The sequence below is a fragment of the Onychostruthus taczanowskii genome, unplaced genomic scaffold, assembly GCF_017590055.1.
Source record: "Onychostruthus taczanowskii isolate IOZ18803 unplaced genomic scaffold, ASM1759005v1 scaffold76, whole genome shotgun sequence".
Taxonomy (NCBI): domain Eukaryota; kingdom Metazoa; phylum Chordata; class Aves; order Passeriformes; family Passeridae; genus Onychostruthus; species Onychostruthus taczanowskii.
The window spans coordinates 2,266,165-2,280,926 of NW_024505450.1; the positions used below are offsets into that span (position 1 = coordinate 2,266,165).

General features: G+C 40.2%; 1 protein-coding gene across 1 annotated transcript in view; it reads right to left on the reverse strand.

The window, feature by feature from the left end:
* The window catches only part of KIAA1549L (KIAA1549 like), a 106,044-nt gene that overhangs the window by 13,619 nt on the left and 77,663 nt on the right, over positions 1 to 14,762 (reverse strand). Inside the window, exons 16-18 of the mRNA XM_041423250.1 lie at positions 13,181 to 13,398; positions 8,486 to 8,615; positions 2,004 to 2,351 (exon numbers count right to left, since the gene is read on the reverse strand). Of these exons, the coding sequence (XP_041279184.1) occupies positions 2,004 to 2,351; positions 8,486 to 8,615; positions 13,181 to 13,398 (696 nt within the window). The remainder of the gene's footprint in view (positions 1 to 2,003; positions 2,352 to 8,485; positions 8,616 to 13,180; positions 13,399 to 14,762) is intronic.

Below are 14,762 nucleotides of genomic sequence, written 5' to 3' on the forward strand. Positions count from 1 at the left end.
TTATCCAAAGCCTAGCAGTCTGTGCTATCCTCATCTGTGGCAATCAACCATCTTCAAGGAATTTAACTATTTAACTCTGTCTTAGAGTTAAAGGAAAATAAGCAAAAAGTCCCAAACACGCAGATGATTTAGGACAGTAATAAGTCTTAGAAAGACAACAGTGAATCATTCACCATAAGAGGAATGGCTACTATATTTTTTAAAAACCTCTCACCATATAATATTTTCAATTTCATTTTAGCAGGATTCTTTGAAGTGTTGAGGTAATTTGACTCCCCATTAGCTGTCTCTTAAGCTTTTAATCGAATTCTAACCATAAAATATAATTATATGCTGTATGAATTCCATCGGACCAATTTCAAAGTGTCAGAAATAACCTTAGCATGACTTAAATAGCACCAACCTGAACCTTTGCAGGCAGTGCCACTGGCTTTCAGCTGTGTTCAGAATAGTTCAGAAGCAGCATCCCTTAATGTATTTTTTATTGCCATGGAAGGAAGTCATGGTAATGGTGATTTTGAACTGAGGACATTTTTCTGCATTACCTTCTTATTCTAGCCAGAGTTAGGGACTCAATTTGAAATATATTCTTTAAAAAAAAAAAGTTCTGACTAAAAAAAAGCCTTAAAAAGAACAATTTATCACACTGGTATTGTTAGATGGGCTATTTCTTATCAGAAAGCAATCACCTCTAGTTTAGATTTATCTCTGACACAAAAGAAAATATATTGTTGAGTTTCACATTACCATATGTGGGAATTCAGGGGCAGTTTCCCACATGAGGGCATGTACAGTGCTAGTGTCACTGCTGTCCAGACCCCGACAAAATTCCATTAACAATTTCCACCCTTGGGTTTAAGTTCCTAATTCATTTATTATTGCTGTGTGGTGAGGACGTGTTAGCTGCTGCTTGAGGCTAGAAAATGAAGGATAAAGTCAGTTATAAGGTCATCTAAGAGACCTCTGGAATTAAATCTTCTCTAGATTTCTTCTCTAGAGACCCAAGCCAACAGCTGTAAGTGCAAGACTGCCAATAACAGCCCACATTTCAAGCTGCTATTCAGTGGTGAACCTCTCCAGTGGGGCAGAAGAGCTACCCAGATGTCACCACAGTTAAACCATAAAACCACGTTGCTTCCTATTATGCATTCACTGACTAGAAGGGGATGTGCAAACAAGTTTGGTGTGAGTTCTACAGCACTTCATTCTAACAAACTGAAAATGGAGTTGTATTTCTGTCTCTACAAGGCTTTTTAAGGATAAAGTGTTTAATTAAGAAATGATACCTAAAATATTTTTACTTTTAACTTAATAACTAAGTACCTCTGGCTTGTAATGTGGACTTTTTAACCTGATTATATAATGCTACTTAAACCCATGAAGAAGAAGGCAAAGAAGAAGGGTTATCTTCTGCCTTAAAACATCTATCTTGTTTTATATGTATTAATATATCCTAAAACTTTAAACTCTTAAGTTTTCTACTATGTGATATTATACACTTCTATTCAAACTACACACTTATAATCTTAGTTCTACCATTTAATTTTGGAAGCTTTCCTATGGTTTTAGGTCAAGTGCAGCATTCTCTTGGGGGTCAGAGCCTGTCAGCACAGAAAGTCTAAAGTTCTCATCAGCCAGGGTTCCAATAGTTTGGGATCTGTTGAACAGCCTATTTTAAAGCTTCGGTGTATTCTGCAGCCTGTTCTTTTAAACTTAGTACAACTTAGACAAGACAACCTTGCTGCTAAAATAGATACTGAATCTTTCCTTGTGTATGTGTGTAGCTCACTCATCTCCCAACTGCAAAGTCAAGGTTGGTGTCTAGGCAAGCACATATGCACATATATGTATACACATCACCCTACACATACTTATTTTCTGTAAGCATCTGGTTTTTAAGCACCTAAATGTGACTACTTTAAAAAAAAACAAAAAAACAAACGTGGCTCAGAACAGAAGCACCTTTGTGACATTACAACGTGGTGAAGAGAAGCTCCACTTACGGGCCTTGGCAAGCTGTACTGGTACATTTCTGGCCTGTAGGTGGGCACCCACTGCACGCCCACCCGCGGCCGGGTCATGGTGCCGGGGGCGCTGGTCACCACCTCGGAGTAGGGCAGGTGTGGGGCCGAGCCGTAGGCGTCGTGCCGGGGCTGGCCCCCGTGGCCAGCAGAGGCCAGGCTGAAGGCCTCCTCCAGCAGCATGTGCATCTGCTGCCGCACCTCGTCGATGGACGGCTGCGAGCTCAGCGTCGATGTCTCCGAGTGGCCCTTGGCCTGCCGGGCCCTGCTGTAATTGCGCGGCTCGTTGACGCGGTCAACGTTGGTTTCTTCTATGATTTCAGGCTCGGTCTGGTGGGGGGAATGAAAGTGCATGTCAAAGGCTTTACAAGATAGCGTTTGATGGCATTTACAAGGTAGCATTTTGTGGGAATCCATAAAATCAGAGGGTTTTGGGAAAGCTGCAAAAGGCAGCCCTAGGAGACAGCAGAACTGTGATTAGAGCTAAGCAGTGGCCATAAGATTGGTCAACAGAAAAATTATGTAAGGAGTAGAAAAGTAAGGACAAATGGAACAATGGTCTGTGCATTAATTAATGCTTGGCTAGAATAACTCCCTAAGCTGCAGAAAAGCATATCTAGCGAGATATTAGGAAGTTCTAAGCTTAATAATGGAGCTGTGTGCATTGTGTTTTAAGGCTTACAAGCAGGTATTTTATTTGAAACAAGCAAGCATTGTTTTAACCAAAGGTATGTGTGCTTACAGAGGTTGGATAGAACTACCGTCAAAATGCTTTTGCTTTGTGTGATTAGTCAAAAAACTTCTAAAGTTGTAGCATTAAGTTCTTTGTCTTCTGCCTGGGATGTGAGCTGCTGGCATCTTCCCATTGTCATAAGCATGTAATGAGGCTGATGCTGAAAATAAAACAGCTCAAGACACGTTCCTAGCAGTCCCGTCCCATTCCTGATTTGTACACAGACCTGGCCGGCGATGGCGTTTGTGCCACTTCAACATTCTCAAACACAGTTCTAACACACACAAATTGGGAATTGTAACAATGCAGATGTGTGGGAAAAGGAAAAATAGAAACTTCCACAGACACAGGAGGGTTTAGGAGAGTTTGATGTGCAGCCTTGGGAGAATCTTGGATTGATGTAAAAATGAAATACACAGACAGTAAGCAGAAAATCATAAACTTTTGTTTCTATAGTTATAAATAAGAATATTCCTTAAGTAAGTAAAAAACTTTATCAATAAGATGGTGAAGGGTTTATAATGCAGGGTGTAATTGTATAGAGTAAGCTAAGAGTTTAGATGTTATAATAGAAGGGTATGTGTGTGCATGTAACAGTAGCCCATTGGACAAAAGTATCTGCATTGCAGTAGAAGTATGTAAAGGTGATAGGTTAGAAAAGCAAAACAAACTTTGTGGCAACTGTCCGTTGGAATAAAAAGTTATATATTGTCTTGTAACAAAAAACTTGCAACTACTTTGTGCTATGGCCAACTGCTCGCTCTCATAAATCTCATGGCCTCTGAGACTGATGTTTATCTGAGCAAGAAATCATTTTTGGCCTTACAGTGGTCCCATCCCTTTAATTAAAGTGGTGATAATAATATAGACACACAACAAATATTGGAAAGAAATCATATGATGCAGGGGAGTATAATAGCCCTTTATATTCTACATTGTTCGCTGGGAAAAGCAGCAGGGACACTCAGCAGCAGATTAAACTGTCAATGGCTCACTTAAAAACAATTAGAATTAATGTTCGAATTCTTGTCTTAGTTGGGGCATCAATGGCAGTGAAACTGTGCCAGGAAGAGTACGGTTCTCTAAATAGTGTCATCACTGTGAAGAACCCCTTACAAGGGACAGATTATTACAGCTAGAGAAACTGAAATTCCTTTGTTCTGGCTCTCACTTTAAGACTTCTGAAGAACTAAAGTTTAGGAGCTTTTCTGAACTTCCACAATGACACCACAAATTCAGCTCTGCCCCTTGCAGAGAACACCATGGCCCAGCTCAGGGGTCTTACCCAGCCCCCAAACAGGAGTTACAGGCATTTACGCAAAGCTAACCTGGGAACAGGGAGGGAATGGAGCACATCCTCCAACGAGCAGACCATGCTTGGGCAGCTTAGCTTGAAGGGTTACTCCTAGGGTGATTCCTTCTGTACAGATAAGTACAAACAGAAGTCATCTCCCTGATTTTGGTTTTTTTTTTGGCTGTAACTCCGTGACAGAAAACAATCATCACATTGCAAGAAGTTGAAAGTGGAATACCACACTTCATCTGTATTTTGTAAGATCAGTTTTACAGCCCAAAGTTTTAAAAACATATGTTTTAAACCAGCAACTGATTCCTTACAATTCTTTAAATACTTGTAAAATGCATTGCCGGTGAAGGATAACTGGGATGAGCAATAGGATATGTGCCTCCTTCTATATATAGCATGTGCTTAGAAACTCTGCTGATGTTTAAAATAGCCATAAATAAAAGAATACAACAGGATGTTCTTGTTAAAAATTCCAGCACTATCCTGATCATTTCAGTGCTCTGTAGCTCCTAGTGCTACTCTATATTTTTTCCCCAATAATAGCGTTTTTCTACACCTGAATAGATAAGTGACTGTGCCCCCAAGGTTTTGTAAGCTGTAGGACAATCATAAAATAGATTTATTCCTTTTCAGAGGGAAATACCAAACTGCTGTTCTTTTTCTGTTAGCAGCCACTCATAAAAGAGTTACACTGGTAGTGAAAACTGATAATAAATCTAAGTAAAATACTAATTTGCTTTCTCTGTTTTAAGCATAGCTATACTTTGTATTGAATGAAAGCATGGCAGTGAAAAAGAAAGAAAAATTAAGATAAAAATTAAACATTTTCCAATTACAATTTAACCATAATTTACATAGTCATGGTTACAAGGTATATTATCTAAATTCAAAACCACAGACTCAAATTCAGGCTTCCCAAGTGGTACACACATCAGACTGGGGGAAGGGGAATGCAACTGCACCAAATGATCATAAATGGAAAAACTTTGTGGGAAATCTTCAACTCAAAACTATTCCTTAAGTTCATTCCTTCATTTTGATTCCATTGGTGTTTGTGTTGCTCCAATAAATACAGATCAGACACGTTTTAGAAAGCTGACTATAAAATGTAATGGTAGTTTGTGTAAGTGCAGCCAAAGAGCCTCTGAAATCATAATGTCCTGACTGGATGATTAATAACCATGGTTCTTCTATTTGCTCGTGCCTGCAAAAATGTGAGTGGAATCCCACACAGACCTATTAGTACCCAATGCTGAAATAAATCAGGTTTTCTACTACAACTCACTAGCCATTAGACCCCCACAGAATGTTTAAAATGTATCACGTGTATACAAGATTCTCATTAGCAGCCAACCTTAAAGCAGCTTTGATTTATCAATATAAAAGCTGACATGAAGATTTTGGAGAAAAATAATAATAATAATTTTTTTCCTTATATTTTAAAATCTATTTCAATTAATCCTATCACTTTCTGAGTGTTGTTTGTTATTTTGTTATTTGTTATCCTATCAATTGAAACATGTAGTTATCAAAAGTAGAGGCCACAATTACATAAAATCATGCACAGTTATTGTATAATCGAAGGAACTAGAGGTACATGAAGAAAGCAAACAAAACCCTGCAGTGAGAGACAGACTTTCTATACCTCTTGAATAATTCTGCTGCTTCAACTTTATCAGTAAAATTCTTTATGTGAACATTAATCTATAAACTTTGGGATGCATTGCATTAATTTAGCTATATCAATGAAATTATGTCCGTGAATTCTTTTGCATACTGATCTCTCAGACATGTATAATAAGGTAATTTTCTTCCTTGTATAGCAAAAACAGCCTAAATATTTTCTGCTCTGGTATAAATCTCTTCAGAGCAGCCTAGAGGTTCTAGAATCTTTCATTACAGGATTTACTCTACACAGTTGTTCATGAACTTGTTGAAAATAATAAACATGCTAATAAAGTCTCCTGAATATAATACCTAGTTGAAGGTGATGATAGTAAAACCTGCTGGGGTTCTTTAAAACGGAAAGCTAGCTACTGTTCAATAATAATTCATTTATAAAAGACACTATAAAGGCAAATAATATACTGAGAACATCAAACAGTAAAATGTACACTCCAAAGTAATATTAAAAGCTACATATTCCATATGGACAAATGTAAAATATTGTATCTTTATCCTCATATCTTTACCAGTAGCTCTGAGAAACAGAACCACGATTCAGAGAAATATCACAGAAATTAATTATAGAGAATGAAGTAATTTTAGAAAATGATGAATGAAAGTATTTTAGAAAATCATTTAGAAATTTGTTATTGAAAGGAAACCTTGTGGTTTCATGACTGCACATGAGTGAGGAATTCTTAAGGAGTTTTCTTAAAGAATCTGGGAGATCTCAATCTCTTTTCTTTAAAAATAAAATCATTATTGTTGTTGTGCAGAAAAACCTCAACACACAACCTGGGTGTACTGGCAACAGCTCAAATTCCCCCCACAGTTTTTTATGCTGTAAAAAAAGTCCCCCAATGTGAAGGCAATATAAACTATTTCATTCATAAATTGAATTATTTGGCACTGCTTAAAAAATGCAGATTTCACTATTCTTTGGCAGGACTTGCTGCTAAATAACATGCTGTGAGGAAGAGTTTAGCAGCAGCCTGAGAAGGCTGGAACATTTAATATGACAAATCGGATGTCAAAAATGGGTACCAGGTGTTGCTGTATGAAAGAGAAAGGGCACAAGAGTCAGCACTCAAAGCAGCCCTTTCCCACCCATTTTCAGAGGTCAGATTTCCAGAGGTGTTTAGCTGGTGAGATCCATGAATTCCATGGATGCAGCCACCAGTGGGTATCCTGGGAGACAGAGCCTGTCAGACACAGCTCCGAGGAGCCTCAAACAGGAGTGGGGGACCAGCCCACGCTGCAGGCTCAGGCTTGGTAGCTGAATTTCAATATCCTGTCCCATTTCCCAGCAGCATTTCTGTGCTTTCAGATGGGAAATGCATTCAGAGCTGGGAGAGGTGCACTGCAGTGAATCTGCAGTGCATCGGGCAGAGGGATTTTATGTAACTTATCAGTGAAGCATTGTGCCAGGGACAGGTCGCCCAACTGCAGTGCCAAAGGCAAGGCAAAAGCAATTTTTTCTATGATGTGCACACATCTCAGAGCTTATAATTACTCTGAGGACACTTCAGAATCTGCATAAACTCATTAATCTACTTCCAAGGTTTTAAACAAATTTTCTTTAAAATATGGTTTATATATAGCATACACAATATATTGAAATATTTTTAAAAGCTGCTGCGGTGCCTGCTCCCAGAATGTTTTCAACACTGATTTCCAGGGAAATATCCCCTGTGAAAAACTAGCTTTTATTAGCATAGTTTTGGCATCCTAATTCCTCAGAAAGCAGTGTACCAGTCAGCCCACTCACACAGCCCCACGGCTCCTGCAGTCTGATGGGAAGTGTCCAAATGCAGGGAATCATTTCAGAAATCTGACAACTACAACCTGCCCTGAAGAATTTTGTAAAAGGTTTAAACTTTCCTGAACACATCCCCCCAACTTTGGTGCTTTCTTTCTCCTTGCTAAAATCACATTTGTGGCAGAGAGAGGGTTGATAATGAAATCCCACACCCCACAAAAAATGTTTTTCACCTACAATATTTAGAGGATGCGCAACCACAGGTGAACTTCCTTGTTTTCCAGAATGGTTTAGACCCTTGCTAGGGACTGATCTTCAGGGCTGGCTGAGCTACAGTAGTTTGTACACATGACAAAGGACTGAAAAACCCAACATTTCCCCAGCTATTTTTAATCCTCCTTCTGGGTTCACACAGCATCAATTTGCACCCAGCGTTTGTTCAGACTGCACAAGACAACTCCTCTGCCTTGTGCTGGCTTGGACCACAAAGCAGCATCACCTCTGGCTGGGTTTGACATTTACCTACCCAAAACTCTCCCAGCTCTGATGGGAGCAAGAGGACAATACCTGTCCCTAGTGCATTTCCATAAAACACTGACATTGGGACTTAGGGGAAAATCCCAGAAGTTGGCTGTTCATTCTTTTGAATCAAGAGAGCAGCTCCAGGCTGTTCTTCAGAACAAAAAGAGGATTTTAATTGCAATGAAGAAAGCTCACTGTCAAGTAGCCACAACTTAGAAGAATGACCTAAATTCAAGATTTAATACTTTGGCAAATAATGGGGTTAGGGCAAACGTTTTGTTTGCATTTCAGTCTGTAAGATGATGTAGAGTGATAAAGTACATGAAAGACTCAGTGCTTTTCTCAGGATGCTGAGTGCACATAAACTCCTGCAACACTAAATATCTCACGGCAATCTGTCTTGTGGCTTATCAAGTGTTCCCTGAAGCAAGTCAAGGCTTTGCTGAGCAGATTTCCCTGCCTATACCAAATAAACTTACATCATATCCACTGTTCCGGATGCCACGCCTCGGCCTTTCTCGAGTCACCAGCAGATCCATCTCAGTTTCCCCTGGGCTGGGACTGTTCAGGGACTGCCTGCTTCTGTACACTGAGTTCTTCAGTGGCTGCCTAGAAAACACAAAATGGGGAAAAAAAAAAAAAAAAAAAAAAGAAAAAGAAAAATATGTAAATTAAATGGTAATGGTAAAATGAAAAAAAAATAATGACAGGCAGTAGTTGTCAATACTCACCTTTTATTTAAAATTATGATTTCATAAAAATGCCACTTTGTTACAGGACATTCTTTCTACATACATGAACTACTAGAAATCAGTGACCTTATTAAGAGATGATTAATTGTTTTTTACAGTTTAAGGAAAATAAAAGTTACGTAAAAGACATGGACATTGTATGTGGGAACTTGTCAGATGAAATATGTCCCAAGAAGGTATCAGCACCCTTTTAACTTCAGCTGATATAATTCAAACTCATTTAAAAAAACATATTAAAAAATACCAGGCTCTCCCACACACACAGATGGGGAGCAGAGATTTTGGTTGCTGATCCTGAGCGCTGAGAGAGAAGCAGGAAAACGCTCCAGTGAAACAAATCCCTAGCACAGGGAACGGGAAGAGACACAGCAGTGGGAGGAAAGTGCTTGCAAGATGCTGGTTTTAAATAGCCAGTTTGGTGACTGGCCACAGCTTTCTCAGAGAGCTGTGCTTCCTGGGATTCAGCTGCTTCACTGGGACAAAGTGCTGCTCATCCCTGGGACTGAGCTTCCTCTGCTGGGTGCTCCAAACCAAGGGGAAGCAAATACAATAGAAAGGCAGAATAAAACTGAATATCCAAAACACCCACTAACCTCTTCAGCAAAATCATTTCTGCCCTTGTTGCTGGTTATACAAAAACAAATGCAGCATCCCTCTGTGAAATACAGAGCGTATCTGTACATATCTGCAGGAGGGTTTGCCAAATGATAGCAGAGGAACTTTATGCTTCATCTGTTAAGAAGGCTACTTCTACACCAGCAGAGTTTATGAGTTGTTCTCATACTGTATCAAGCCATTACTCATTTGTTGCACACTCCAGAGGAGTCCTGAAGTAGATCAGCAACACATGAAAAAATGGCATGCCAGCTTCATTTATTAACACAGTAATTACACTGCTAGAGCCTGATACAAAGTTATCTTTGCCTAGCCCTGCTATTTTTCTGCCTCATGCAATTACTCCCTTCAGAATATTAAAATTAGATCAGGCCATTTAAGGTGTCTCTGTGCTGCTTATTTCACACAGAGGACCTGCCAATGCTCATAGTGAAGTAAGACAAGTTGCACTATTATGTCTGAAATCACACTTTCAAGTCACTCCATGGTTTAACATCTCAAGAACCATCAATGAAATGAACAGACAAGACAGGCCAAATTAATTCACTGATAAATAATTCTTCAGTTATTCCAGATCTTGTTAACAGCACTTTTTGCCTTGACAGATTAGAGCAGCAGAAACTGGTTTGCAGAAATCCAGAAAGTAGGACATTTACATGATCAGACAGGATAAAAGGTAGGACAAAAAAAACCAATTTCACGCTTCTGATTAAATAAATTACTCAGGCATGTACTCAGTTTTAAGGCAACGTTCCAAAACTCCTGTGTGACCTTTGATCACAGATCACCATGCTCTGTTTGAAAGTCCCAAATGCACTGCCAAAGCAGAAGGCAAGCAGAGCTTTTGGAATAAGTTTCCCCTACAAAAGAATATTGAGTAAATTCTTTCTTCCTATATAGCCTTTCTCTGACTGTACCATTGATATTAACAGAAAACAGGGTTATGCACAGGGTAATTAGATCTGACAATCTCCATCTTCTTACATCAAAGGTCTCCAAAAGTTCATATGTTTTTACAATAGGTCCGTAAATACTTAGTTGAGGCAATTGTGATATATTTTCTAAGGGATTCAAACATACAGCTCTGTACAACATGCAGATTCTTGACCTGATTACAAACTATTAAAGAAAATCCAAGAATAGTGCATATCATCAGTAGGCTCTTAAAATTACCTTGAGTTTGCCAATTACCTCATTTAAGAGAGTTTTACTAATGAGAAAGGAGGTATGAACAGGAACAACTGGCATTCAAATGGGTTAGGAAGTGCCTCCTGGGAACACAGCTGGAATGTTTTAAAACATGAGGATTATGGTACTGATGACTGAAAGGTACCAAGAGCACAAAGCTCTTTGTTCTGGAAAAAAATCAAATCATTTACAAGCAGTGCTTTGTAAATCACTTTTAAATACAATTTAAAACTAATTCAAAATGTAAAGGTAACCTTAAGTAATCAACTGCATCCCTATTTTCTGATATGTTTTGGAAGTGTTGTATCAATGTGACTTAAGTCAGAGGAATATATATAAAACAGAAAAGAATAGAATAGACCTCTTCCCTAGAAACTTTGAAATCTTTGACTTAGTTTTTTAGTGATAGTTATTAAAACTGCAATTTTTTCAGGGTTTAATTGCTGGAACAATGATTCAAAACAGAAAAATATATAAATCTTTTTTTTTAATTATATGCTTATCCATATTGCTTTTAAAGCAATTTTATTTCATTACAGAAATGCAATTGCATTGATTCATTTATCCTTAACCAAACCCCACATTACCTTGTAGGATTTTTTAAGGTTTTCCTCCAGCAGTGTAACATTTTAGCCATCTTATTTTTGTTAGAAAAATAAGGACAATAATTGCCATGTGTGTTGCAGCATATCAAATTCAGTTCCAGGTCTTAGTGTGGAAATCTTAGCACAGAATTCAAAATTGGTTTGTTTGTAAACATCTGCAGCACCTGTAAAGTTCATTAAGTGTTCTGTGTCTTCACAGAAAGTGCATCAGAAGCGATTCTCTCTCCTCATGTGGGGATACAGATAATATATTTAACAAGTCCAGCAGCCAGCCTTTCATGGTGCAGCTGGAATCACTGGAATCATTCCTCTACAGGAGTTCACCTGCCTCCCAGCAGTTTCTGTCATGCCAGGGCTCACTGGCTCAAATAGACTGTGACAAATTCACACAACACACAGCAAAAAATGGCACATGAACAAACATCGGTGTATCTAACAAAAAGCACGTGGCTGTGTTAAAGCTTCAGTTTCATGTTTTCAACACTTCCTGTGAGCCATGTGACACATAATGAGCATCCAAATTAATGCCTCAACCAGTCACAGCCACACCAATGTGCTGAGGGAACTTTCCAGCTGCCTGGACTAAATGCATTCCTCAGCATGGGTTACCAGTGCTCTGTCTGTACCTCCTGGACAGAGTGTGCAGAGCAGGGCTCCCATGCAAGGACAGGCTCCGTTTCTTACCTTCTCAGTGCACAATAAATTGGAAAACTGCACAAGGCAATGGTGCCCCAGGACATCCAGTAAGAACATAACATACAGCTGAGTCAGTCTCTTCTCCTCACTCACCTCTGCTGCCCTGGCAAACAGCTCTTCCAGGGCAGTATCCCTTGGCCACTGAACTCTATACCTACAGAAACACATATGATCTCAGCTTTTGCCCATATTCCGAGCCAACAGTGCTTTTGTTATTCCCATTACAGGCTTTTCCATGCCTGTGCCCCGAGGGTAATTGCTGCAGTCGCACTGTGTGCAATGCCTGTGTCACCAGCAACGCTTTGATTGCAGTCCATTCACACTCACAGGAAAATTCTGGTCTGAGCTTTCCAGGAGATGGGATGCAAGATTGTACCTCCAGGTGTGAGAGCCATTTCCAGGAGAAAGATGCTTCAGTATCCCTTTTTCTCTCATGGATCAACTGATGTTAGTCCCTGATTACAGTAAGAACCAGAGCCCTCCTGTGCAAGATGTAGTGGCAAACACACTCTTTTATCATCCCTCACACCTTCAGAACTTCCAAGGAAGAGGAATCTGCACACTGTGCCGCTCCTGGGGTAGGACTGGTGTGATCTCCTCTTTCCAATGTGCCAGTTTGTGTTCCAGAGAGCACCAGCAACAGAGCACCCACCCACGGCAGCGGCTCAGGCACAGTCAGCACCTGCACTCCCCCCTTATTTCTAAAATGGGGTTTTGAATGCTACTGCTGTGCCATCCTCAAGAGACAGTGAAGTGTTAATCAAACATTGGTAATGTTATACAACATGCCAGCTTCACGTGACAGATGAGCAAATTATGAGTTTCTCTGTTAAAGGCAAAGGGAGATCACCAAAAACAGGCATGCACAACATCTTACAGATACTATCTCTGCAGGACCTACAGGGACAATGCACTCATTCTGCTATCTCATGCCCTCTGCAATAGTTACATTCAGATTAAAATAATAACAAAACAGTAATACCACTATATTTTGAAAAAGAGCCAATTCAGATGCTAACTTCCTGCCTAAAGTCTGCTCTGAGTATCACCAATAACATTACTACCGCTTTTTCTGTTTACCTTTGAGAATTACTCACAAGAACTTGCAACAGTCCCTTCCCTTATTGTTTTTCTTTCATTTGTTTATCACACTGCAGTTTTACCAGAGAACATGTTTTCCACGGGCTGTATGAATTTTCTTCATAAAGCAGAGGGACCAGTGACCATACAACAAACACCTGGCTCATTAAAATGGCCCCTCTGATCCCAGGACATCAACTCTCCTGCCAGTTGAAGAACTGCAAATAAAATGTCTCACCTGTTCTTCGGCTCAGCAAATGGAGACGAGACATCTGCATCTGGATCCAAAATGTGGTCAAGTTCTTTCTGGTTTTTCTCATACATCCTTTTCCTGTCTGTCAGCGCCTTGCTATTATCAACCTGTGGGAAATCATAGTACCCTTTCCTCTTGGCTTTCAGGCGCAGCTTGTTGCGGTAGTGCTCTATATCAGACTTCTGCTTCAAAGCCTTGTTCACCTAAAAGGCAAGAAGATGTTTCAGGGCTGCTGGTGGGCTGGCTGCCTCCAAAGGATCTCGTCAGCGCGTGTTTGATGCGCCGCGTGTGTCATCCCTCTGTAGCACACCGTGCCATCTGCAAGCAGCGAGGAACTGCAAGTGAACAGAGTCACTGCATTTTTATGGCTTGGCAGATGGTTAAATAATTTTAGCCTAAAAAACTGTGTACCATTACAACAGTGACTCAGAGACACCCACTGAGGAAAAACAAGAGTAGTGTCAGCCAACTGCCGTGACCCAGCGCTGCGCGTGCTTCGGGGCACAGCTTGCCCATGAAAACTCTGCTGGGGTACAGAGACATCCCCCCTGACTACACAAAACCTGAAACAAGTCACCACTGATGGCTGGGGAAGAACTCCAGTGAAGTGTCATCAAATGTTTATTTTGTTTATACACTTTCTAACAGGCTCCTGTCAGAGAGGAACCTTAAAAAAAGGAGTGCTTGGTCCATCCTGGTAGAGCTTAGTCCCGTGGTTTCTCCTAAGTACAGAAAAAAACTTCCCTCCTGCTTCAAACTGCAAGTTACTCAGAAACCAGGGATTTACCTGAGCTTTGAGCTTTCAGAGTCAAATTCTACAGTCTCCTCAAACTACAGGGAGTGTGTGTGTACAGGTGCACACAGCACCAGCAGTGTCATCCTGCTGCCTTACAGAAAAGAGATGCTGACAGCTAAATAAGTCTTTCTCTGAGTTAGAAGCTACGTGGCACATCAGAACTTAAAATGCAAGTATGAAATGGAGCACAACAGGCTGCAATAATCTGGGCCCACATGGGACCTCTGTCTTTTACAGTGTCTCTGGCAGCAGCCCTCCCTGCTGCTTTTAAACTGTTTTTAGCTGTTTAAATGACTGTTGCAATGTGAGTTTGTAAACAAGGCACCTCTGTGGCTTGCTCCCATCATGTTCAACAACTTCTTAAAAGCTTCAGTCCTTTGTAAATTGACTGGTCTTGATTAAATCTACATCAAAACATGAGTATAAGTATTGCAGTCAAACCATGCTTTTTGGCCAGCATCTGGAGCAGACATTTGTGCCATCCCACTTTTTTCCTTCAAAACAATTGCGCACTCTGTGCACAGGCTGGAGTGCAGAGCCAGGCCATGGTGCCACTGCCCCCCTTCTCACTCTGACTGAGATACAGTGCTCAGTACAGAAAGATCAGCAGGGCACCCAGGTGATCTATGCATATTTTCATACCCAGCCACAGAATTCACACAGGAAAAGATCTTATTCTGATTTCTGCCTTCATAACTCACTTTTTTAAAGAGGAGAGAGGGACCCTGGAAGGGTAGGAATATAGAAAATCACCTCCTCCAAGGTCGCAGG